This window comes from Drosophila obscura, unplaced genomic scaffold (assembly GCF_018151105.1).
Source record: "Drosophila obscura isolate BZ-5 IFL unplaced genomic scaffold, ASM1815110v1 contig_97, whole genome shotgun sequence".
In the NCBI taxonomy this organism is placed as follows: Eukaryota; Metazoa; Arthropoda; class Insecta; order Diptera; family Drosophilidae; genus Drosophila; species Drosophila obscura.
This window is the reverse complement of record NW_024542891.1, coordinates 522,224-544,845: the sequence shown is the minus strand read 5'-3', so window position 1 is coordinate 544,845 and position 22,622 is coordinate 522,224. Positions and strand designations below refer to the sequence as shown.

At 49.6% G+C, this 22,622-nt stretch overlaps 2 protein-coding genes across 2 annotated transcripts in view; both read right to left on the bottom strand.

Moving 5' to 3' along the window:
• Positions 1–7,098: 7,098 nt before the first annotated feature.
• LOC121405475 lies at positions 7,099–9,373 on the bottom strand. The gene is given in 3 exon segments (XM_041596175.1): positions 7,099–8,085; positions 8,088–8,608; positions 8,611–9,373. Coding segments are annotated over 3 exon segments (2,271 nt in total).
• A 199-nt stretch (positions 9,374–9,572) lies between these two features.
• LOC111071641 (dentin sialophosphoprotein) overlaps positions 9,573–22,622 on the bottom strand; it is a 40,468-nt gene continuing 27,418 nt past the window's right edge. The window contains exons 3-8 of the mRNA XM_041596174.1: positions 11,052–11,607; positions 10,672–10,966; positions 10,321–10,590; positions 10,033–10,143; positions 9,876–9,965; positions 9,573–9,811 (exon numbers count right to left, since the gene is read on the bottom strand). Of these exons, the coding sequence (XP_041452108.1) occupies positions 9,588–9,811; positions 9,876–9,965; positions 10,033–10,143; positions 10,321–10,590; positions 10,672–10,966; positions 11,052–11,607 (1,546 nt within the window). The 3' untranslated portion in view covers positions 9,573–9,587. The remainder of the gene's footprint in view (positions 9,812–9,875; positions 9,966–10,032; positions 10,144–10,320; positions 10,591–10,671; positions 10,967–11,051; positions 11,608–22,622) is intronic.

Sequence of the window (22,622 nt, the reverse complement as noted above, 5' to 3'; positions counted from 1 at the left end):
GACCACGCAACTACTTATCGCCGCAAGCAAATCGGTAATTATTTGCAATGGCTGAAACTGAAGAAGAAGGCCATCGAGGGGCTTCCTGCTGATGGAGTGGCATACGGGGTAAGTTAGTTCTGTGTTAGCCCGCTTTCGTGGGATCTTTAACTCTTTTTGTTGCTCCTTTACTCCGCTTCTACTCAGCTCGTCTCATCCTTTTTCAGTCACCTTTGTGATCTTCCATTTATAAATCCTACTGAAAGATCCCCAAATATCCCACCATTAAAGAGTATCAACCAAGATGTCCAAAGCTTTCTCAATTTATTAAAAATGATATTGCCCTGATAATAAAGCCTCTCTGTCTTGTTTATCTTCTGCTGCATCATTAACGTCTTATTTCCCTTCGAAACCAATTTCCCTTCGAAACCAATTTCCAGCTTAGTTCCAGCCAATCACAGCTGTACTTTTGGCCACTTTCGCTTGGAGCTCAATTAATTGCAGGCCAGACGCGACGTGGTCCCGGGCCGGGTCCCGTTCCATGCCAGCGTCTGGGGCTTCTTCGTTTGCGTCTTCGTTTTCGTCTTCGTCTGGTGTGTCCATGTCGCATTAAGTTCAATTTCAGCTACTAGATCAGAATTTATGACATTGACGAAACGATAAAACTGTTAGCCAGTGGCCGGGACATAAATGTGCATTACCCACAATCGCTACCGTTGCCCGGGGGGGGGTGGGTGGTACACAGGCAAATGGCAAGTGGGAAATGGGAAATGGGGATTGCAGATGGCACGAGTGTGTGTGTGTGTGTGTGTGGTGTGGTGTGTGGGGAGGTGTGGGAGCAATATAACTGACCAACCAACATGAAAATGAAATGCGATGCGATGCGATGCTCCGCCGCACGTCAGCGAAAGCCTAAAACTATTAATTTCCACATGCGAGAGAAGCCCAGGGAATGGCATGGAATGATGGGGTGGGGGGGTCACTGGACACGGTCACATAGAGACAGGAGAGAAATCTATATTTACGATTATTGAAGTTTATGACGAAACGTTTTCGTATCATTCTGCGTCGTCACATAAAGACAGAGTGTCAGGGCGGAAAGGACAGACCTCAGAGCAGAGTAGAACAGGACACGATATAGAGTGGTCACAATTGTGGCCCACTCTCTCACTCTCTTCCTCTCTCTCTCTCTCTCTCTGTGGGGCTGAGAATTTCATAAATGTTTTTGCACGCAAGCTGCTAATAACATTCCTGGGACAGGGACAGGGATTGGGACTGGAACTACACACACACACACACTTAGGACAGGTGGCACAGCCTCCAGCTACAGCTACAGCTACATTTAGTGCTTCGGTTGTTCGGTTATTGTCTGGATGGGATAGGGGGTGGCTGCTGCTGCTGCTGATGAGGGCCGCCAAAGTGCAGCACGCTCGTAAAACCAATGAGCAAATAGCCCAAAGAGATGGAGAGAGAAAGAGAGCTGGCCGAACCCAAACCCCCAGTAAAAATGTTGTGTAATTACAGCAGCGTTACGCACAGATAGATGGACAGTTGGACAGTTGGACCACCCCTCGATAATGGCCTCCCAAGGCTGTTTTGACCGCTCTGTCAGTTGGTGAAATCATAATTAGGCCTTCGGATCTGTAGCTGTATCCCACACCCCTCGCCCCTCATTACATTCTCTGGGCATTGTAGTTGTAGTTGCTCCTTTTATTGTTTTAATGAACACACACACGAGTGCAATCCTCGCACAGGACTTTCATTTGGAGCGGGCTTGGGGGGGCTGGAGTTGAATTTAGTTGCGTCTCTCGTCTGAAAGTCTCCCCAAGTTGTGCGATAATTGACATTCTGCCGATTCTACCGATATGCAACAATTTGAGCTGGAAAATCGCTTAGCAGCAGCCGACGCAGGTACATCCCCAGAGGAATGACAGCCGGAGAACAAAGAAAATTATCAAAAATTTAATCCCAGATACAGATACAGAGGCACAAACATGCAGGCAACATGACAATGTGTCTCGTGCTGCGCCCCTGCCCCAAAAAACCAATGCGAAAGCCACTCCCCCCCGCCCCCAGGAGCAACAGCAACAGCAAACAGTATCCTGCAGAGATAACATTTAAGCGAAATCGCTTTAAAATCAATTAACCGTAAAATCACTCGCCTATTTGCAACAACAATCGAAAAGCCAGAGTGTGGGAGAGAGAGTCCGGGGCCAGGGCCACAGCCAGCTACAGAGCCATGCCCAGGGGGCAATGGACATCGACATCGACGGCAGCCAAACAATCAAATGTGGTGGCAATAAAATTAGCCCTGTCTCCCTCCGTCCCGCCAAGCTCAATGGATGCGATGAGCAGTGAACCCTTCACTGATGCTGCACTTGACCGGCCCCCGTTGCTGCGGCTGAGGCTGCTGCTGGGGCTGAGGCTGGGGCTGGACGTGCTGCCAGGTATTAACCTCCATTTAATGTTAAACAAAGCCGCGTTACACATGTGCGATGAATGAGAAGCCGCCCCCAACACCACAAGGGGCTGGGGCGGAGCGGGGAGATCGGGTTGCACAAGGGGTTGGGTGTGGCACGGTGCATGGGCGAACAGAAAAAAATAAAAATAAAAAGAGAGAAGAGTGAAAAAAAGTACGAGCCAGCAGCAAATTGAATTGCTGGCAAACAAGGAGCTCCGTTTCGCTTCCTGCAGGAAATAAGCGCGGCGCAGAACGGAAAAAAAAATGTACCTGCACACACTGAGAGAAAGAAAAGTGTAAATTGAAACGAGTGTGCATAAAATCTGTAAAAATAAAGATTTCGAATTTTTTAAAATGATTCTGCAGATATTTCAAACCAGAAACAATCCAAAAGATATATGAGAAATTAAAGAAATTAAATGTAATGAAACTGTGATATTCGAGATGTTATAGCCAGAATAAGGGGTTACTCTGCAGATATAATAATAATAATAATAATAATAAATAAAATAATATAATATAATATATATAATATAATATAATATATATAATATAATATAATATAATATAATATAATATAATATAATATAATATATATATATATATATATATATATATATTATATAATATATATAATATATATATATATATATATATATATATATATATATATATATATATATAATATAATATAATATACAACTGTTGATGCAACATAGCTGCCACAGCTTTAACTCTTCAGCTCATGGGTAGCTGCTGTTTTGTTTCTCTCAGTGTCAATAGGTATAGGTATACATACATACATACAGTACATATGCATGTATATGCGAATATGCATGACAAGGCTGACCCACGCAGGGAACATGAGAATCATCATCAGCGCCAGCGCCATCGTCATCGTCATCAGAATCGTTTTAAACAAAACGGACTAATTAAGCGCACGTTGCCCGCGTGGGTCCTTGAGTGGCTAACCAGGGATGCCCATGAGGAGTATGTATGGCCTTGTGGCAGGGGCAAGCGGTGGGGGGGCGGCATGTGTAAGGGTGCCAGGTGTTTGGGTGTGAACTGGCTTATTAGCGGGGAGCGTGGAGCAGGGAGCCTTGGACGCGCCATGTGAAGGTTCTCTGGCATTGCCTTGGATTGCCTTTCAATTGCATGGATACATTTCCCTCGCACACTCACATCCGCCCACACTCCAGGACTGCCGCCTAATGGAAATGGCTTTGGAGCCACAGGAGAGACGAGGAAAAAATCGCTTTTTGAGTAGTCAACGCCAATGGTCGGGGTTCGGGGTTCAGGGTTCGGGGTTCGGGGTTTCGCTTAAGACGCTTTGATCTATGTGTGTCAGAGGGAGGACTCACTCCCTCTCCACTCCGCCACAGCATGCCCCCCCCACCCACATCCTGCAGGTCGATCCCCTGCCCTTGGCACACATGTATCCTTGGTGTATCGTCGCGCTAAATCCGTCTTTGAATAATGATGCCGTTGATAGCTGGGATTATGCCCAGGCCCAGGCCCAGATCCATGCTGCAGACGGACTGCCACGACAGTCACATATGTACGCGTCCCTGACGGGTTGCATGTGTCTGTGTGGTGTGTGTGGGTGGGTGTGGGTGTGTGGGGTGGGTGGGTGTCCATTTATTTATTATGCCACAATATTCAATGACCCTTAATGGCATTTCGTAATAAAAATATTGGATTAGTTTGTTAGTTTTTGTGCGAGAGACAACCATCAACCACCATCGAAGCACAGCACTGCCATCCCATCCCAACCCAACCCAACCCAACCCCAACTGCCATTTGCCCACTGGACACTCGTCACTTTTTCAACCGAGGCCCAGGGACATTACGTATTCCATTAAACGACTAATGAGACCATTGTGCCGGGCGATGGTCGGTGGGCAGTGGGCAGTGGGCAGTGGGTGGAAAGCGATGGGATGGCTCAGGCTTGCGGTTCAGCTTCAGGTGCCGGAGATCAAAGCAAGGAAAGATTCAAGCAGGCTATCAGCAAATTGCGACTGTAGGCACCTCCTGGGCTGGACTGCAGCATAAGGAGAAGCCGCAGGGAACATTGCGACAGCCCAATCGAAAGGGACACAGCAAGTATTCACAAGTCCAAATGCTCCACTTTAATCTGATGCGAGAGAATAGCCCAAAAAGTGCTTGGTCTGGCAAAGGCATTGACCCTTTAATTTTGGCACTCAGGCCTCAAGCAGGGGCATCCTGCAGGGCTTATAGGACCCGCCCCATCCACCCCATGCTTCGAACATTTGGGGGCCATAGTTTTGCCTTCGAAGGTGCCCCAGGCCGGTGCCCAAGGCTGATGATGTTGTTCTGCCTGCAGTATTCATGTGGCTTATTAAAATATTAAAAACATTCGACCCGAAAGTTCTTCTTCGGCTGCTCCGGCACGTACTCCTAGAGAGGCGTAGGCGGAGGCAGAGTTAGAGATGAAACTGGAGACTGAGACTGGAGACTGAAGCTGAAGCTGTAGCTGGAGTCCAAGTAAATGCTTTGGGTTCGGGGTCTGGCATGCATGTGACATAATAAATATTAATGACAACTGACCGACATAGATCCCCGTGCCCAGTGGGTGGGCTGGGTGGACTCACAGCCTCAAAGCAGAGTAACACATGATGAGGATGATAATGACGATGGTTGGCTGGTGGGTGGTAGCTGGTGGGTGCTTCGGTAGCTACTCTCAGCGTGGACGTTGACGTTGACACACATTCGACATGTGACAGATAAATTATGGCAATTGGACGAATGTCGCCACACCTACAAGGGACTCTGACGGGACTCTGACTCGCCACCGTTCCGTTCCGTTCGCTTTTTCTGCCTTTTGTGGGCATTAGATCATTTTTCATTTGTTTTTGTACCATCACTCGTCTCACTCGCCTTCCTGTTTGCCTGTTGTTGGGGTTGTGACATATGTGGATTGTCCTGCTCGAAGCTATCGATAAATGCCAAGTGTAATCGACGCATTCAAAATTTACCCCCCCCCCCCCCTTTCACTCGCTTGCCATTGCAATTGATGACAGGCCACGGAAACCACCCACTGGGCAGTGGGAGGACCATTATCATTACCCTGCGTGTTGACTTTCATTAGGCGCAATGGCCCAGGGTCATTGTCAGGGCAATTTTTCAACCTTCACCAGCGACAGAGAGAGACGAGAGAGGGAGACTGATGTCCGCCCATCAATATGGCAGCTAGAAGTTGGCCAGCAATGGACGGAGTGCATATGGAACTTTGCTCCTCCTCCTCCTCCCCAGGTGGTCTACGGTGGCATCATCATCATCATCATCTGCCCCTCGGTCACCTTATGACTTACATTTCTCTCTCTATCTCGCTTAAAGACTCTCTCTCTCTCTGCCACCAATAATTTGGACATAAAAGTTGTAATAGTAAAACACAAAAATAACAGAAAAATGGAATAGGAATAGGAATAGGTTGCTTTTGGTTGCCTTGTTGCAGGCTGCAAAGGGAGCGACTTTCTTGGGAATATATCTGTGAGTGGATAACCGCCCTTTCCCCCACAAAGGGCAACACAAAAGCGCCATAGATTTATTTACAGGCAACGGGCTTAAAGCCAATTTCAAAAGAATAAAAGAAACCCACCAAAGAAACAAACAAGCTGCCCCCTCTCCGCAGGACCGGCGCGGAGGGGTGGGGCGGGGTTGGTGGCACAAGTAATACGCGTGTATAAAAGAATCAAAAATCTTGATTTTGATTTCAGATACTCGAGAAGGACAGGGGGCAATGGTTCGCGTAGGGGAGCGGGTAGATGGATACAGGGCCAACGAGGGGGTTGGCTGGGCAGAAGTCAAGTGGCGCTTAGTTGCGCTGGCGAGCGACTAAAATCGCGGCCGTCTGTGGCGGGCAGGAGAAGGGAAAAGGGAGCAGGGAGAATGGAGGGCTTCCTATGAATTCCACTTCAATGAATTGAAAAATTGCCTCGAACAAATTTGATGCGCCGCCAGCTGCTTTGCATTCAGCAGGAGATGCCACGCAGATACACAGAGGATTGGAGGGAGGAAGGGAGACTGGAAAGGGAGCATGGGATGAGATGGCAGGCATGGGGCATGGGGCATGGCATGGCCCTTGCCGAACATGACATTTGACATTTGATAATGTCATTTGCCGCGTAATTGTTTTTTGATTTGGATGCCCCAACCCACCCACTCGCTGTCTTTATCTTTGAGTCCATCTGCGCTTTTTATTTGGTTTTTCTTTAAATTTTCCTTAGATTTTATTTTGTTTATCGTTCCGCACCCAGAGACACAAATTGATTGGCGGGCTCCAAGGGAGCTCCACCCATAAATCATGGAATTTCCCTCTCCATGGGGTTTAGCTTTAATGTTTTTACCTTTTTCGGAATGCTTTATTTATTGAACTGATTAACAATAAAATATGTATGCAATAAATGACCATGGAAACATGGAAACATGCGACATGGGACATGCAAAATTGAATTAAGTGTCAAATAATCATCAGAGAATTCGCTCGCTCGCTCGCGGAGCTCCTAGCGGGAGGCTGCAAAGAAAAGTTAGAGGCTGGGATTAGCGATGGGTTGTTGTGTGTGCGAAGGGAAGTGGCCAGATTGGTCGATTACTTAGTTATAGCCCTGTTCTATGTTCTATGCTCTATGTACTATGTTCTATGGCTGCACCACCCACATCTCGTCGTTGGACTCGCGGGCATCGTATCGCTGCCCGTACACCGGCCGCGCATCCACATACATGATATCCTTGAAGTTGTCGGTTAAAAAGGCCATGGTGGGATGGTCCAGGATCAAGCAGCTGTCCTCGCTGTTCATTATCATGTCGGGCACATCGATGAACTTCGACATGCGAATGGGTTTGAGCAGATTCTGATGCTTTGAGCCAGCCACACCGCGCTCCAGCGCGTACAGGTAGAGGCGCACCTTCATATCCCGCGGCAGCTTGTCATGGCTCATCAGCCAAAACACATACAGCTGATTATCGCCATCAGATTCGGGTTCGGGTTCAGGTTCGGGTTCAGATTCGGGCACAGAACGTGCAGCATTCTCATCCGTAACTTTCCGATCATCAGCCGAAGAAGATGATTCCTTCTTTGCCACAATCCACGGTATGCTGTCCGTGTTGTCTTCGGTTTCTGTGCCATAATCGTCGCTGGTCTCGCACTCAATGCCCAGCTGGCTCTTGTCTATTCTGGCGTACATCACCAGCACCAAGTGGTGGTCCGCGAAGTAGAGCTCACGCGTGGGCAGCGCCACATGGCGGATGTAGCGGGGCCGGTGGGCCGGCGGCGATCGGTGCTTGCCGTCCAGTATGGCCAGCATGCTGGTGCAGAAGTACATCCGGGGCGGATAGCTGACCGGGGAGAACAGGCAGATCATGCGATCGCCCATCCAGAGCTCTTCCAGGCGCCGGCAGTGGTGGGTGACGAAATGCGACAGCACGAGACTCGGGCTGAGGTACTCGCCACAGCCCTGAATGGGGCACACGAAGCCATCGGGCGGCGCGGTCTCTGCGGTTAGCTTGCTGAAACATCGCCGAATGCCGGCTCTGGTGCAGTTGATGGCCAGGAAATCGGGACGCGGAAACTGCCGGTTCACATAGAACTCGTGGTAGCATTCGCTGTTCGGGTGCGCACACACAGCCCCATGGCCTCGGCCTGTGTGGCCCGCTCGATGCCCGTTCTCAGGGGCTCCATCAGGATCGACTTGAGCCGTCCCTCGTGGACCTGGGCCCAATTGTACAGCTCAAAGCCGTCGACTGTGCCCCCGACCGGACGCTTGCGCTGCTCCACCATGAACACCTCCACCACGTTCACGGCGAAGCGGCAGCGCAGCAGACCGCGGCTCAGAATTTCCATTTCCATGGCCACGGCGTAGTGGTAGAGGACGCGGTAGAAGGCGCAGACCATGTACTTGGCCATTTGCTCGGTTACTGTGGTGCTCACCGCGGGCGAGTCGCGGCTGCTCTCAATGAACACGTGGATCCCCGTGTCCAGCTGCTTGTCGGACGACCGTGTCAGCTCCTCCAGCGGACGCTCCAGGAGGTAAAACAGCGGATAGAAGCCCTCCAGTAGGTACCACTGGAAGATCAGCTCGTCCTCGGCCGGGTTCCGACTGTGGTAGAACTTCACCATGTAGTCCAGGATTCGGTCGTGCAGACCGCTACATTGGGCCGGTAGTGGGCCACGGTCCACAGGATCTTTACCGAGATCTCGTCCAGCTCAAAGTAGCTGCGAAAGTCCCCCTGCCTGGGTATTCTCTGGCCCTTGTATCTCGGCGGCCGTTTCCCCACGCCAGCGCTGCTTCTCTTTGTATCCGCATCCGTCTCGGCCCGCGTGGACGAATCACCCGAGGTCGAGCTCATGCCATCGTCGTCCGACGCAAGCCCAGCCCAGCTCCTGAATCCGTCGCTGCCTGAATCTCTGAACTTTGAGCGGCCAAGCACGCCGTTCCATGAGGAGTCGAAGGACCGAAAGTCCGACTCGAATTCTTTGCTCGCGCTGCCAGCGAGCTCCTGGGGTAGGGAGTCGGTGCAGCCCTTGGGACGTAGCAGAAAAACGGGCCCCATCGGGTTCTGGGGCAGCGCTGGCTTCGGTAGGCGCGACTTCATCGGCATCAGGTGGCGGGTCATCAGCTTGTTCTTCAGCGGCTCTACCGTGGGCGGCTCAACGATGTCCTCCCGAGCAAAGTCCTCCGCAGGCAGCTGATAGCAGCGCCCGCCCACTTTGGGTGCGATAGGAATGGTTGGAGCGGGGCTCAGACGAGCGGGAGGGTCGAACTCAGTGGGCAAAAGGAACTCAGTGGGCCTTGGCTCTTCTCGTTTAGTTTTCTTAGTTTTCTTTTTGGCTTTTTGCACTTTGTGGGGATGGCGATTCTTGTTCTTCGCGATCTTCTCGCTCTTCCCCAGCACTAGGGCCCTGATCCGCTTCATTTCTAGCTTGTCCTTTAAGTTATCTTGGCGCCTCTTTTTGGGATTTTCTTTCGCTGAAAAATGCACCCTTAGGCCCAGGCGCACAGACTTACCTGATGGATGCGAAGAATGGCGCAGCTTTTGCTCGCCGATGCTGCTCAGCGAAGGACCTGTCAACGAGAGAGAGAGAAAGAGAGAGAGGGAGAGTGCACTGATTTGGGCAACTGATCGCAGACTATGTAGCAGGCCACTTACAGCCCACAAAGGAATGGCGTGGCAGCCCCAAGCTGCTGTCCAGCGGAGAGCCTGTGGCCAAGGCCGGCGAAGGATCGGATGATGGTGCCTGGTTCGAGTCATCCGAAGATGGTGGCGTCATGTTCAGGGCTGCATAGATGGCCGTGGAACGGTTGCGATTGACGCTCAAATCGTACGGCATAGCCCCGCTCAAGCAGCCGTAGCCTGTAGGCGAATCACTTGGACTTTACTCTGCCAATGCTATGAGGGGAAACCAACGAGCCCTTACCTTCGCGAGTGGCTGCTCCAGTTGCATTTTTGCCGCCATTAGAGCTTGAAATTTTGCTGTCCTGATTGCCGCCATCTGTGCTGCGTTTCTCTGAAAGTTCGCCAAGTTGATGTATCACTTTTATTTATCACCATTTAAGCATTCAATATTTGTATACCTGTGCGAGTATTGTCCGAGCCAAGCGTGCAATTGAAGCGCTTTGTCTTCAGGACGAGCGTTTCCGATGAAGATTTCTCCTCGAGCGTGGCCTCGTCAGAGTTGCTGCTGCCTGCGTGGGGGGGGGGGAGTGAAAAATATAGCCAGGGGTATTTTTTAAGTGCAGTGGAGGCACCGTGACTTGTGTTGTTTAAGCCCATCAAATAATTCAACATTAAACTGCTAAATTACCAAAAGAAAAGGCACTCACTGTCGCTCACTGAATAAAGCAAACTTTTTGGCTTCTCACTGTCCGTGGTATCTCTGGTGTCCGCGGTGTCCGTGGTGTCTGCAGGGTCCACGGTGTCCGTGGTGTCCGTGGTGTCTGTCTCCGAGGAGCGCTTCTCCGAAGGGTTGCGATCGTTGCGATTGCCCTGCGAGTCACGACGCGAGGCCTTGGCCCAGTACTGCTCGAGATGCTCCATGCCCAGCTCACAGTCCGTATCCAGGTCGATGAACGGCTCGAGGTCCTGGTCCTGTCGGCGCTTTACGTTCTGTTGCTTCGACATTTTTTCCTTCACTGAAATTCCACAAATATTTATTCAAGACTTTTCGCAATATTTTGACGTTTTTTGACGCCGCCAACTGCGATTCAACTCACTGAACTGCTGATTCGTTTTCGATGACAGATTGATGGGCTTTGCCTGAATGTTCATAATGTAATATTTTTTGGGCTTTGCCTGGCTGCTGGGATTAGTTTTGGCTGTTTTCTCGGCGCTTTGCATTGGCTTGGTCTTTTTTTTTGATTTAGATTTAGATTCAGATTCTCCTTCTCCTTGTTCCTGTTTTTGGCCTTGGGCACGGCTCCCGTGGCGCTCTTCTTGCCGGCATTTTTCAGCGGTTCCGGCGTCTTCCTGCGCTTCTTCTCCAGCTGCAGGTTCATGCTGTCCACCAGGCTGAAGATATCTGTGGAAATCGAGTGGATTTAGTGGGGCTGTGTGGGGGGTGGGGCTTAAGTGGCGCTGCACGCACAGTACAAACGTTGCTGGGGACACAGTGCAATCTTGGCGGGGTAGGGGAAGGGCATGTCGTAGCCCGTGCCCGTGCCGATCCCTTGCCGGATCCCGTGCCCAATGCCACGGGCTTGACCTTGAGCTTCGGCGGCGAGGCGGTGCACTTCACGGGCACGTGCACGGGCACGGGCGACACGGTGGACGAGGACCAGTGACTGGAAACGTCAGACGAGGAGAATGGCGAGAAGCTGTCGGGCTGGCTCAACGGGTCCAAGTTCTCGGCGAGGGCCATTAGCTCCGGCTCCAGTTCCAGATCCAGTTCCATGTCCAAATCCATTTCCAGCGACAGGTCCAGCTCATCCCTCTCGGGCGAGGTAACCTGCGACAGTCCAACGCTATCCTCCGGCTCCGCCACAAGCTTGCCCCCAATGAGATCGCCCCCAATGGGCCTCTGCTCGGCAATGAGCTCCGCGGGTGGCGCGCCAGCTCTGCCCCGGATGGGGATCGGCACGGCCCGGGAGCGCTGCAGCGGAATCGTCTCCGTCTCCGTGCCCGTGTCCGTCTCCTGGACCTGACTGGCACGCCTACAATTCACACAGACAATCATCGTTATTGGTTATTGGATTGGCAATTGGCAATTGGTTATCGATTGGTTATTTGGGAGGGGCTGCGGACAGGCGCAGTAGCCGCCCGAAGGCGGTTCCTCCCCAGCTTTGACTCTCTCTCTCACTCTCTGTCTCTCTGTCTCTCTGTGGGTCTTTTTTTTATCCCCATTGTTGTTGGTTATTTAATCAAGCAGCCAACGGGTTGAGCACCCAACGGAGAGGAGGAATGGCAATAGAAAAAAAAGAGAGGTGAAGATTAAACATTGCAGGAAACAGGGCAAGAGAGAGAGAGACACAGAGACAGAGCAGAAAGCGTAGCAGAAAATTGGCAGTAGGTGTACCCGCTGCCCTCCCTATCCACCCTCTTCTATCCACTCTGCTCCCAAACTAACCGTAAATTGCGCTCCATTTTTATTTAGTTTTCATTTCCGGCGGCCCAGCCAGCCGCTGTCAATTTTCGCCCCTCAACATCACTGACTGCGAGGAGCAGAGGCGAAAGCGCAGAGATAGAAAGGGCAGAGAGAGAGAGCGAGAGAGACAGAGCGAGAGAGAGAGAGTGTGGGGAAGACGCAGAGAGAGAAAGAGGGCAAGATCACAGGAAATTATACAAAAGAAGTGAGCCCTTAGCTCTGCAGAAACATCTTCCCCATCGATACAAAAACCAAAAGGAAATCCCATAAATTAATTTCTCTGACTGACAGATGACAGTTGGATCGAAGCACTCTCAGTGCCAATTTCGTGTGCAACTTTTGCCGACCAGGGATACTTTTTGGTGCTCATCATTCAGGGTTGGATGATCTGCTGGCCCCTGTGCAGGTACCACTCTGTTCCGCCCGTTCGGGGAAAATCCCCATGTGCATTTATCAATGCTTTCCACTTGCTCCGTTTTCTGCTGGCTGATGCTATTTTTTTTCGAGTGCAGAACTAGACATTTATCGCCGCGCCCCATGTTCACTCGACCCGTGCTCCCGCCGACTAATAACTAACGTGGACCGAAACACCCCCCCATCACCCATACCCCTTCCATTCAACACCCTCTTTAGCCACAACCCCTGGTGCAACATCAATTCTCCCCAGACACTATCAAGCCCCCCCCGACAAAGTTAGTTTACGGCCAAAGTTTAACATACAAAAAAAAACAAGAAACGCTAACGAAAAAAAACCACGAAAAAAATCTACAAAATTGTGTACCAACGAACGAACAAAAAAAAAAAAAGAAAAAAAAAAGCAAAAGATGAAATTTTTCGGTCAAAAGCTAGTCGGAATCATGCAGGGAGAATCATGGGAGAAGCTGTAGCAGCCGAAAAGCGCCAAAAGAGGAGCGGCAGAATCAAGGAGCAAGGAGCAAGGAGTGGGGTTGCAGGCGAGAAAAAAAATTGGTTTGCAATGCAATTTTTTTGCGGAGCTTCACGCGAAGCTTTTCATTTGGGCGCTGGCAGCCATTAGAGCAAAAATCAGCAGCATCCCTACCAACCCAAGGGGGATGGGTAAGGGGTAAGGGGTGAGGGGTGAGGGGTAAGGGGCCATTGCAGTTGTTGCTGTGCCACACATGTGGAAATTCTGCGCGTTTTGCTGTTTTTTAATTGACCAACAAATTTATTTGATTCGTTAGCAACGCGAATATTTTCTTCCACTGCCCTGACTTTGCCCCGAACCAGCTCTTGCACCCATCCCAGCCCACCACTCCCACTTGCCCACTTGCCCACAGCATCATCACTATATATTACTTTTGAGGTGGACAGTGCGTTTCAGCAGCATCAGTCTGTGTGTCTGTGCTAGCGGATAAGCAGAAGCGATCTGCGAGTGGCTTAAACCATTTTCAAATAAAATATTCTACAATTAATACAGCTGAAAATTGCCCATATATAAGTGTGCGCTGGACTAGCCTGGATACAGTCAGTCCTGGGAATACTTGGGACCTGCTACAGTTTCCTATTCAAGACAGAAACTCATTGACTATTGCCTGTTCCGCTTTTTTGTGCACTTAAAGTGTAATATATTTGCGATGCAAAGCTTTATAAGCCGCGACACGCACTGTCCAGCCGTATATGCATATGAGCTGATGCGGACATGAGCTTAAAGCCAACGCCCAGTGATGGTTGGATGTAAAATTGCCCAAAATCCGGCACATCGCAGCCCTCATCCCCCATCGCCATACACCATCCTCCCATTCAGTCAAGGGTAATTGAAATTCAAAGCAAGCAAAGACCAGAGCAGACACCAGCACTGACGGGTGGGGAGGGGAGAGAGCCGTAGCCGTAGCCGTAGTCGCTGTCGGATGAGGAGTCCGTCTCTTGTTGTTTCTAAGGATTACATATTGGTAAACAACGATTACAACAACGGAGAGGAGAACAAGAACAACCGATGGTAACGACAACTTATTGTGCTACAAATTGGTTTGTTTGTCCTGCCCCCAACCCCCCCAACCCTGAGACCCCCCATTGCCAGAGCCCAGTTCTAGTGCCACAGACGGACCCACAGACCCTTTGGGGTTGCTGAGTTGCGAGCTGTTTGATTTGATTGTTGACTTTATTGGTCAGCGCGGCCTTTTGTGTGTTGTTCTTTGGCCCCAGCCACAGCTACAGACCCAGACCCAGCTCCCGCTTCTACTTCTACTGCTGTTGTTTTAACGATATTTAATCTATGATTAAAATCAATTAAATGCTACACTTGACTTAATTTATTGTCGCGCACACCAAACGTCGAGCTGCGCGCTGATCGGATCAGGGTCGGAGCACACAGAACAACACAAGACAAGTAGCTGCGAATACGTATCCGAAATAACCGATGCAAAATGATATCCCCCCAGCCCCAGCCACAGCCACAGCCCCAGCCACAGTCCAGAGCTGGCTGGCTCGTAAAAATCAAATTGGTCGCTCCGTTCCCGCTCCCGCTCCCGCTCCCGTCTTAGTGCCGGTCACCGTTTCGAATGAACTCGAATGCCAATAAAAATCTGCCAGCAAAAATCTACGACAAAAGTCGGAAACACTTTGTCGGTGGCTGGAGCTGGAACTGTGGCTGGGGCTGGGGCTTGTGCCACTATCTTTATGGCTCGATCTGGTTTCTGTTCTCTCCGACAGCAATGCAGATAATTGTCCACCTCAAACGGTCAGGGGGGTCGCAACGGGAAAAGCCAAAGAAAACCATCCAGAACTTCGATTCCTCTTTCGACTTCCAGATGACGTTTGATTTCTGCTACAAAAACCACACAAAAATGTCTTCCCGAAACGCACAAGAGGTACGTTCGTTTATTGGTTTTCTGCTGATTATTCGTTACATTTAATGGGAAGCTTCTTTTAGGCGAACAGCTTCGAAGGCCTTGGACTTTGCGACGGCAATCCGTTTGCGATATTTCGGTTCCAGTCCCTTGATCAGCTCTTTGGTCTTCAGCACTGAGAGGCGGACCGATGGATTGATGGCGAAGCAGGACATTGCGTTCTCCAGCATCTTGAGTAGCTTGCCCAGGTACCAGTCGAAGCTCACGAACAACTCGCCCACCAGCAGCGCCTCCGATATGTCCCAGTCGAGAGGCTCCTCGTCATGGTCGTAGTACGGATTCTCGCCGCACTTCTCCCACACATACGAATCGTTGCATGACCAAACGATCGGACAGTGACGACTGGCCCGCAGCCGCGCATGCAGGTGCAGGCAATGGGATCGCTCGATCTCGTGCTCCACGAAAGTGCCATCATAGGTGGTGGTTCCGGCCTGATGGTACGACGGTGCGAACAATTCGTTTGCTAGGAGAGCCTGTCGCTTGGGGTTGAGGGCCATTTTGGCAATGATTTTGGATGGAGCTTTGGCTTGGGCCCCAGCTCGTTGACCGCGAGGGCGGCCTTGACGACTGTCGGCGATCGGCTGACAGGATGGCGGCGCTCCGTGCGGCGGCGAACGGCTAGTCGGAAGTTCAAAAATGTTCCTTTCAGGCGGTTGTGTGGCCTTCGATCCCTTGACTTTCGGCGGCTCCACAAACTCGGACGCCCCCTCCAGGCGGAACTTGGAGAGGCGCTGACAGAGCAGGTTGCACAGCGCTGTGGCATCGTGGAAGACGGGCGAGTCGGGACTGTTGAAGGTGCGACAATTGGTGAACACTAGCATCAAGTCCTCCAGTATTTCCGCAGCCCTGATGTAATAGTTGTTCATCAGCCTCTTCTTCACGGTGTACAGGTCCATGGGGCTCTGGACGCAGTTGTGGTACTCGTACACCTGCAGCTTGATGGCGTTCACGGGATGGCGAAATTGGAAAGAGGACTTGGCGCGTATCATCAACTCCAGCAGGGTCTGGAACTTCGTCATCAGATTGGTGATCCGTCCCTTGCGATTAGGGAGGCGGCAGCACCGCCGGCTGCACGATGCCATTCACCGGCAGCACTTTGGGCTCTTTGCGCTGCGGAATGGGCACGTCGCACGGGATGCTCTGGAACTGCTCCAGAAAGCCCTCCAACTTCAGGATCTGCGAGTCATTCATCGTCTGCGAACGGTGTCGGGGAATACTCTGATTAGTCGTTAATTTTTATTTAGTTATTGTTTTATTTTGTTCTATTAATTTTTTCTGATTTCATTTTATTTTATTCGATTTGCATTTTTATTTTATCTGTCACTTGTCACATTTTTCACTGACAGCTACGCACAGTTGTTTTTTTTTTTCCTTTAATCGGTTTTTATTTATTTGCAGCAAACAGCTCCGTGCAGCTCCGTTCGGTCCGGTTGATATCAGCAAACTGAATAAAAGGAGCAAATACCTGACGTTTACTCCTTTGGCGAAAAGCAAAGGTAGGTTGATCCAAATTTTACACAAGCAAAATATACCCTGTGGGCACTGCCCGCAGAAGGACCAGAAGATTGGAAAAGCAGAACGAAGCATTTGATACCCCCTTTGCAAGCGATTTCCTACAATTTTTAAGCAGCCCCTGGCAAGTAACATAATGAATAAATAATTATTGTAGATTTACTACCATCACGGCGGGACCCTTGAAACCATAGCCTGCTGTGTGAGGGTGTGGCCATTTAATCAGGCACTTAATCGTTTTTGGGTACGGACACTGGGAGCTGCATGGAATTTTTAGCGATTTTTGCTGCCACACGAAAATGCAATGAACTCCAGCGCTCTGGTCGCCAGAGACCCCGAAGGTCGATCCGCTCCAAAGCGTTGACCGATTGGGTATAGGAATGCCATTGGAAAAAGGTGAAAATCGAAGCTGAATCTAAGCCAGAAATCTTCCCGCACAGGGAGCGAACTCAATCAAACGAGTGCCATGCAAATGAGTGGAGCAAAAAGTGGTGGATAGCGGAAGAGGGGGGGGAGGCTGGTGACGCATTAAAAATTCCGTTTAATGATGCAATTGGAATTTGATGAGTTGGAAAACTGGGGGCCGAACCGAACGGCCAACGACCAACGGCCAACGGCAAATCAAACATGGCTGATGAAACGCAATCAATGCAGAGAGACACTTTGAGGATGTCGGAATGAGAATGGGTGGGGGCGAGTGGGACTGCTACAGTGGCCGGCAGCAGGCAGTAGGCAGCAGGTAAATTGCAACCAATAATAATGAATAATTGAAAATCCAATCAAACACCAAATGAAAACGGAGGCACAGGCACACGGCACACGGCACACGGCTGGCATCAGCATCAGCATTGCCCATATCCATATCCATATCCATTGCCCATATCCTATACCCATCCAAAACCTTCACACACACACTCGCACAATATTGTACGTTTGTGTCTGTGTGTAGCCTTGGCAGCTGGTCGGCTGGGTGGCTGGGCGGCTGGGTGGCTGGGCGGCTGGTGTTGATTTTGCCGGCTTTATCGAAGGACATTAGCAAACGGTCGTTGGGTTTGGCTGCAAATGCAATCAAAAGCGTGGGCCTCTTCCAAAAGCAGACAAACACCGAGGCAGTGGCAGTGGCAGCAGCAACGGCAACGGCAGTGGCAGCAAGGGAAGGGAAGAACAGGAAGCAAGGATAAACCAGAGCAACCTGCATAGATGACACCCCAGGGACATGGCAAAAGTCAATGAATGGTAATAGGTGTCGACATGGCATTCTCTCCACCTATCCCCATCCGCCCCATCCGCCCCATCCGCCCCATCATCTGGCCGAAATGGAGGCGTGGCATGGGGCAACATGTTGTCGCTGCTGCTGTGGCGGCTTTATTGGTGTTGTTTTTGCTGATTGCCACTTTCGGCAATGGATCGAATGGGTTCCGACTGGACTGGAGCCCAGAATGGGGTGTCTCTCTCTGGGTGGTGGGTGGGTGGGTGGTTGGGGGGAAACATGCATTAATTGCCAGTTAAATTGAGTTTGACTAGCACTTGCTGTGGCTCCTCGTGTGTGGGGGCAATGTAACAGCCGATCGGACTGGATCTGATTCTGTTGCTGTTTCCGATCTGAGCTGCATTTGGGTTTTCCACTCCCCCCTCTGCTTGCACCCTCTGACATAATTTTCCAACTTGTTTGTGTTCATAATTTGATTTTTTTGTGTTCCATCATTTTCGTGGCTCTCAAACAAATAAATAAACAAGGTTGCAATATTGAAAGAGCCGCCGGCGGCAGCCAGGCAGCTCTCCCCTCTCCCTCCCCCCTGCAGTACATTTGTGGCAGCCCTCGCTGACGCGCGATGGCATGCCAAATTGTCGCCCCGAGGCGTGGCAGAAGACAAAAGTTTATCGCCATATATCGCCCCACATACATGTATGTCATGGCACACGGTACTCGTCTATATACATATATATCTATATATTTTTGATAGATGTAATTACAAGCAAATATGCCGCTAACGTTGAAATTTGCGTCAAATTGAGTTTTGGTTTTGGTTTCTGTTTCGGTTTCGGTTCGGGGTTGAGCGGAGTCTCAGTTCGGTGGAGAATCCTCCTCTTCTTCCTCTGCTTCTGTCCGTCGAATGTTGTTCAATTAACGTGCCTCAGTTGTTTGTGTTTTGGTTTGTCTGTCGGGGCACCCACCTCATCCAATCATCCACTCCATCCATCCATCCATCCAGCCACCCAACGCCACCCACTCATCCATCGGCAGACACATCGCGGCAGCAAAATGACAACCGCGAGCGTTTTCCGCGCACTGCAGCTGGATGTGGCTGTGGCTTTGGCTGTGGCTGGGGCATCAACATGTTGCACAAATATAAACATAAATCAATTAACATTTTTCCACCAGGCAGCCAGGGCCTGGACCAGGACCAAAATCAGATTCAGTAGCAGGAGCAGTAGCAGGAGCAGTAGCAGGAGCCGTGGACTGAAGCTCTGAAGCTGAAAATTAAAACGAAAACGAAACTGGCAGCGGAAGTCGAATTTTTGGCCACTCGCCTGCGGCGCACAATTTCAAAATCGACAATTTGCAACAGCTGTCTCCATGGGGCCGCCCTCTCTCTGTGTGTGTGTGTGGGTGTTGCCTACTTTCGGGTGCATCAGCCACATGAAAAAGGGGGAAGGGGGAATGAATCGATCCTCGTCCGAGCTTCACAACTTCGGCTGCAAATTGTTGGATTGCTTGTGCAAAAATCCATTGACTGCAGTCAGCCATAAATAAATTAATAATAACTTAATAATAATAATAATATTAATATTAATTTAATAATAATAGTATTATTAATAATAATTTCATAATAATAATATTAATAACAATTTAATAATAATAATATTAATATTAATAATTATAATATTATTAATAATTTAATAATAATAATATTAATAATAATTTAATAATAATAATATTAATAGTAATATTAATAATAATTTCTAAACACGGCAAATAAATTTCTATAAATATTTCCACCCACCGTAAACGATTTACGTGCGCACTAATTATCGATAGTTTCCTTTTTGCTTTATCTCAGATGTTGCCAGCTAAAGCGCCTTTCATCCTGCTGCCTGCCCAGGGGCCATACCCAAACATTACAATATATCCAAAGCAGAGCCCAGCAAATGGGACAAGGAGGGGCAGGGGAGAGAGAGAGAGAGAGTGACAGATAAGGACGAAGTAGGTGGCGCGGGGGAGACAATCGGGCGACATGGCACACACATGCCGACAATGACAAGGCCCCTGGCGAAATGGTAACTCGAACCAAGCCCAAAAAACACCGAACGAACCACAAAAGGAACGGCAACTGAGCCGAATCGAAAGCCGAACCGACAACCGAAAACTGAAAACCGAAAAACTTGTTCCATAAATTTTCTATTCAAAATGTAATTAAACCCTTGTGCTGCTGCTGCTGCTGCCCGCCTCAGCTGCTCATCTAATTACAACAAAAAGGCATCCTCCAGCAGCCTCCCAGCCCACTCCGTCCTTCCAAATTTCGAATGATTGCGGGACAGGCCTGGGGGAAGGGACGAAACGGGACGGGACGGATGCGGATGCGCAGCAATATACTCGATAATTGCAAACGAAATGGTAAAAGGCACTGGCAAAAAACCCAACAGCAAACACACAAAAGCAACTTCAAATGCGGTCCGCACAGAGGCCCGTACAGCTAGCCGTAGCCGGAGTTGGAGCCGGAGCTAGAGCTGGAGCTGGATTCTTGGTCTATTTCCATAAATATCTTCAAAGTCATTAAATTTCACACATGTTGGCGGCACGCAGAATTGTTTTAATTTTAAAATTATTGCCATTAATTGATTTTTGATACAGCCGGATACAGCTCCGGCCGGGGCATGGCTCGGCTCGGCTCGGGTCTCGTCCCATAAATCTCCATGTGTGTAAATCTTCCTGGGAAGGAAGGGCGTGCCCGAATTGGGGGATGTAGCACCTTATCCTCCTTCTCCTCCCCGGGCTTGCCATCTTTTGCAACACTTGTGTGTTTAGTGCCAGAAGAGTAGAGAGCCGCAGCAGGAATCAGGAAGCCCAAAGTGAACCAGCCGCAGAAAATAATTAGTGACTCCAAAAAAAAAAAAGAGCTAAAGCCAAAGCCAAAAACCATCCATAGGCAGACACCAAAAAGGGTTAGCAAGCGGCAGGGAGGGAGGGGACTTTCACTTTTACTTTTACGGCATTCGCTTGATTATTGAGACCATTATTTTTGTTTAATTACGTTACGGGCGTTAATGTGCGGAGAGCACCAGCAGCAGCAGCAGCACTCATCGTTATGCGACCTGTCCCCGTTCCACCATACATACGCCCATTCGCAGCCCCTTCCCAGCCCATTCCCAACCCCTTCCCAGCCCAATCACGAGCCGCAACTTCGAGCCGATTCCCGTTCCCGTTCCAGCAACAGGAACCATTCGGACTTGATGCTCCGAAGGTGTTTGAAATCTGCTGTAAAGAAACCCAAGTCCAGGAAAAATGCTGTTAAATCAGAAATGAGCATTACCAAGTATCAGTATTACTTTGATGGCTATACACCGCTCTACAGCCACAAAATACATATTATTTAAGGCCCCAAAAAATGTCAACCATGTGGAGACACTACTTCAAGCACTAAGCCAATGCAATCTGCCATCAAGTGGCTGGGACTGGGGCGTACCTGCCCCGAATTGCCTGCCTGCCTGCCTGCCCCGAACTGCGATATGTAACGGACCTCTGCGTAATCCTGTGAAAAGTAGGCGAACGCGAGCGTTCCATTCTTGGCGGACAAATTCGTGACACGTTTCCGACACGTTTGCCATGTCGATTTTTCTTGAGCGAAGCGTTTCTCGTTTGTCGCCCCACTCATATATATTTTATAACTGTAGACGTCGACGATACATATCAAGTGGGCGCTCTCTTGATGTGTGTGTGTGCGAGTGTGTGTGTGGGGTGCATACCTGTATGTGCACCCCACCCACTGGCCTCTGATGGGTGGTGGTTGAAAGATAAACGTCGTTGCTGTTGACTCATACGCAAATTTTTACTCACATGCTGAACGATGTGGGGGGGTTGGGGGTGGAATGCTGTGGCAGCAGGGGTTGGAGCTGGAGTTGTCTCTGTCTCTGGCTCTGTCCCATTGTTGCTGTTGTTGTTAATGGTTTGATGGGTTTAAAGTCGTGTTGCCTGCCCGAGTCAAGAGATGGAGATGGAGTCTGAGGGGTGCGTCAATGTATCGCTCTCGTATATACAAATACAAGACATAGCAGTATATTTTTACATACGAGTACGTATTCATATATACACGTATATATTATAAATATATATATATATTTTTTTTTTGCATATGGACGCACGCCTGGTCGGGCTTTGGATTGGATTGCGGGCGCCCGTCCGCCTGGCTGTGTATCTTATGGCTTTAATAACTTTAGTGCTGGTACGTGCCATTGATCCTTGATGTACGAGCAGGGCTGTGCCCCCCCCAAATGGGGCCCCCATTTGACAGTGATACAATATATATATTGTAGATTCGCTGGGTACATCGGATTAGATGGCATCTTGGCGGGATTTGTAGCAGCCAAAACCCCTTCGCTACCTGTTCCCAGTGCTCCCAGGGAGACTCTTCTAATTTGGGAACTTTTCTAGTATTTATTAGTGGGAAAAAAGTGGCCAATAGGCAAATCTATTTTACATCTAAAATGGAACTGCCCATTGGCATAACTTTTCTAATCTGCCTGCTGGAACTCCAATACAAATGGGATAACTTTTCGCTTGAGCAGTCTCCTTTTGTGCCAGGTATCCAGCCCGTCCGTCCGTCTATCCATCCATCAACCTTTGGGACTGAGGGCATATATGATTCGTTTTAATTTTCTTGGGAACATCTACGACAACCCCCACCCCCACCCACACACGCCCCTAGGGCGCGCATCAATTCCACCAATTGCTCTTCCTAGTTTGGCATTTTTGTATTCCTCTTCAGTTTTTTTTTTTTGTTGTTGCTGTTGTTGCTCTCCTTTGCCGCTTTTGATGGGCCATTCGCCTGCTCGCTTTTCGGCATTATGCATAAATTTCATTTTCCAGCTTTCCTCTCGCTTTCCTCGCTCCCCCCCCCACCCCACCCTCTTGTTCATTTTTTGTGCATTTTGTATTTCTTTTTGCTTATTTTATTTACGAGACTCTGTAGGTGTGTGTGTGTGTGTG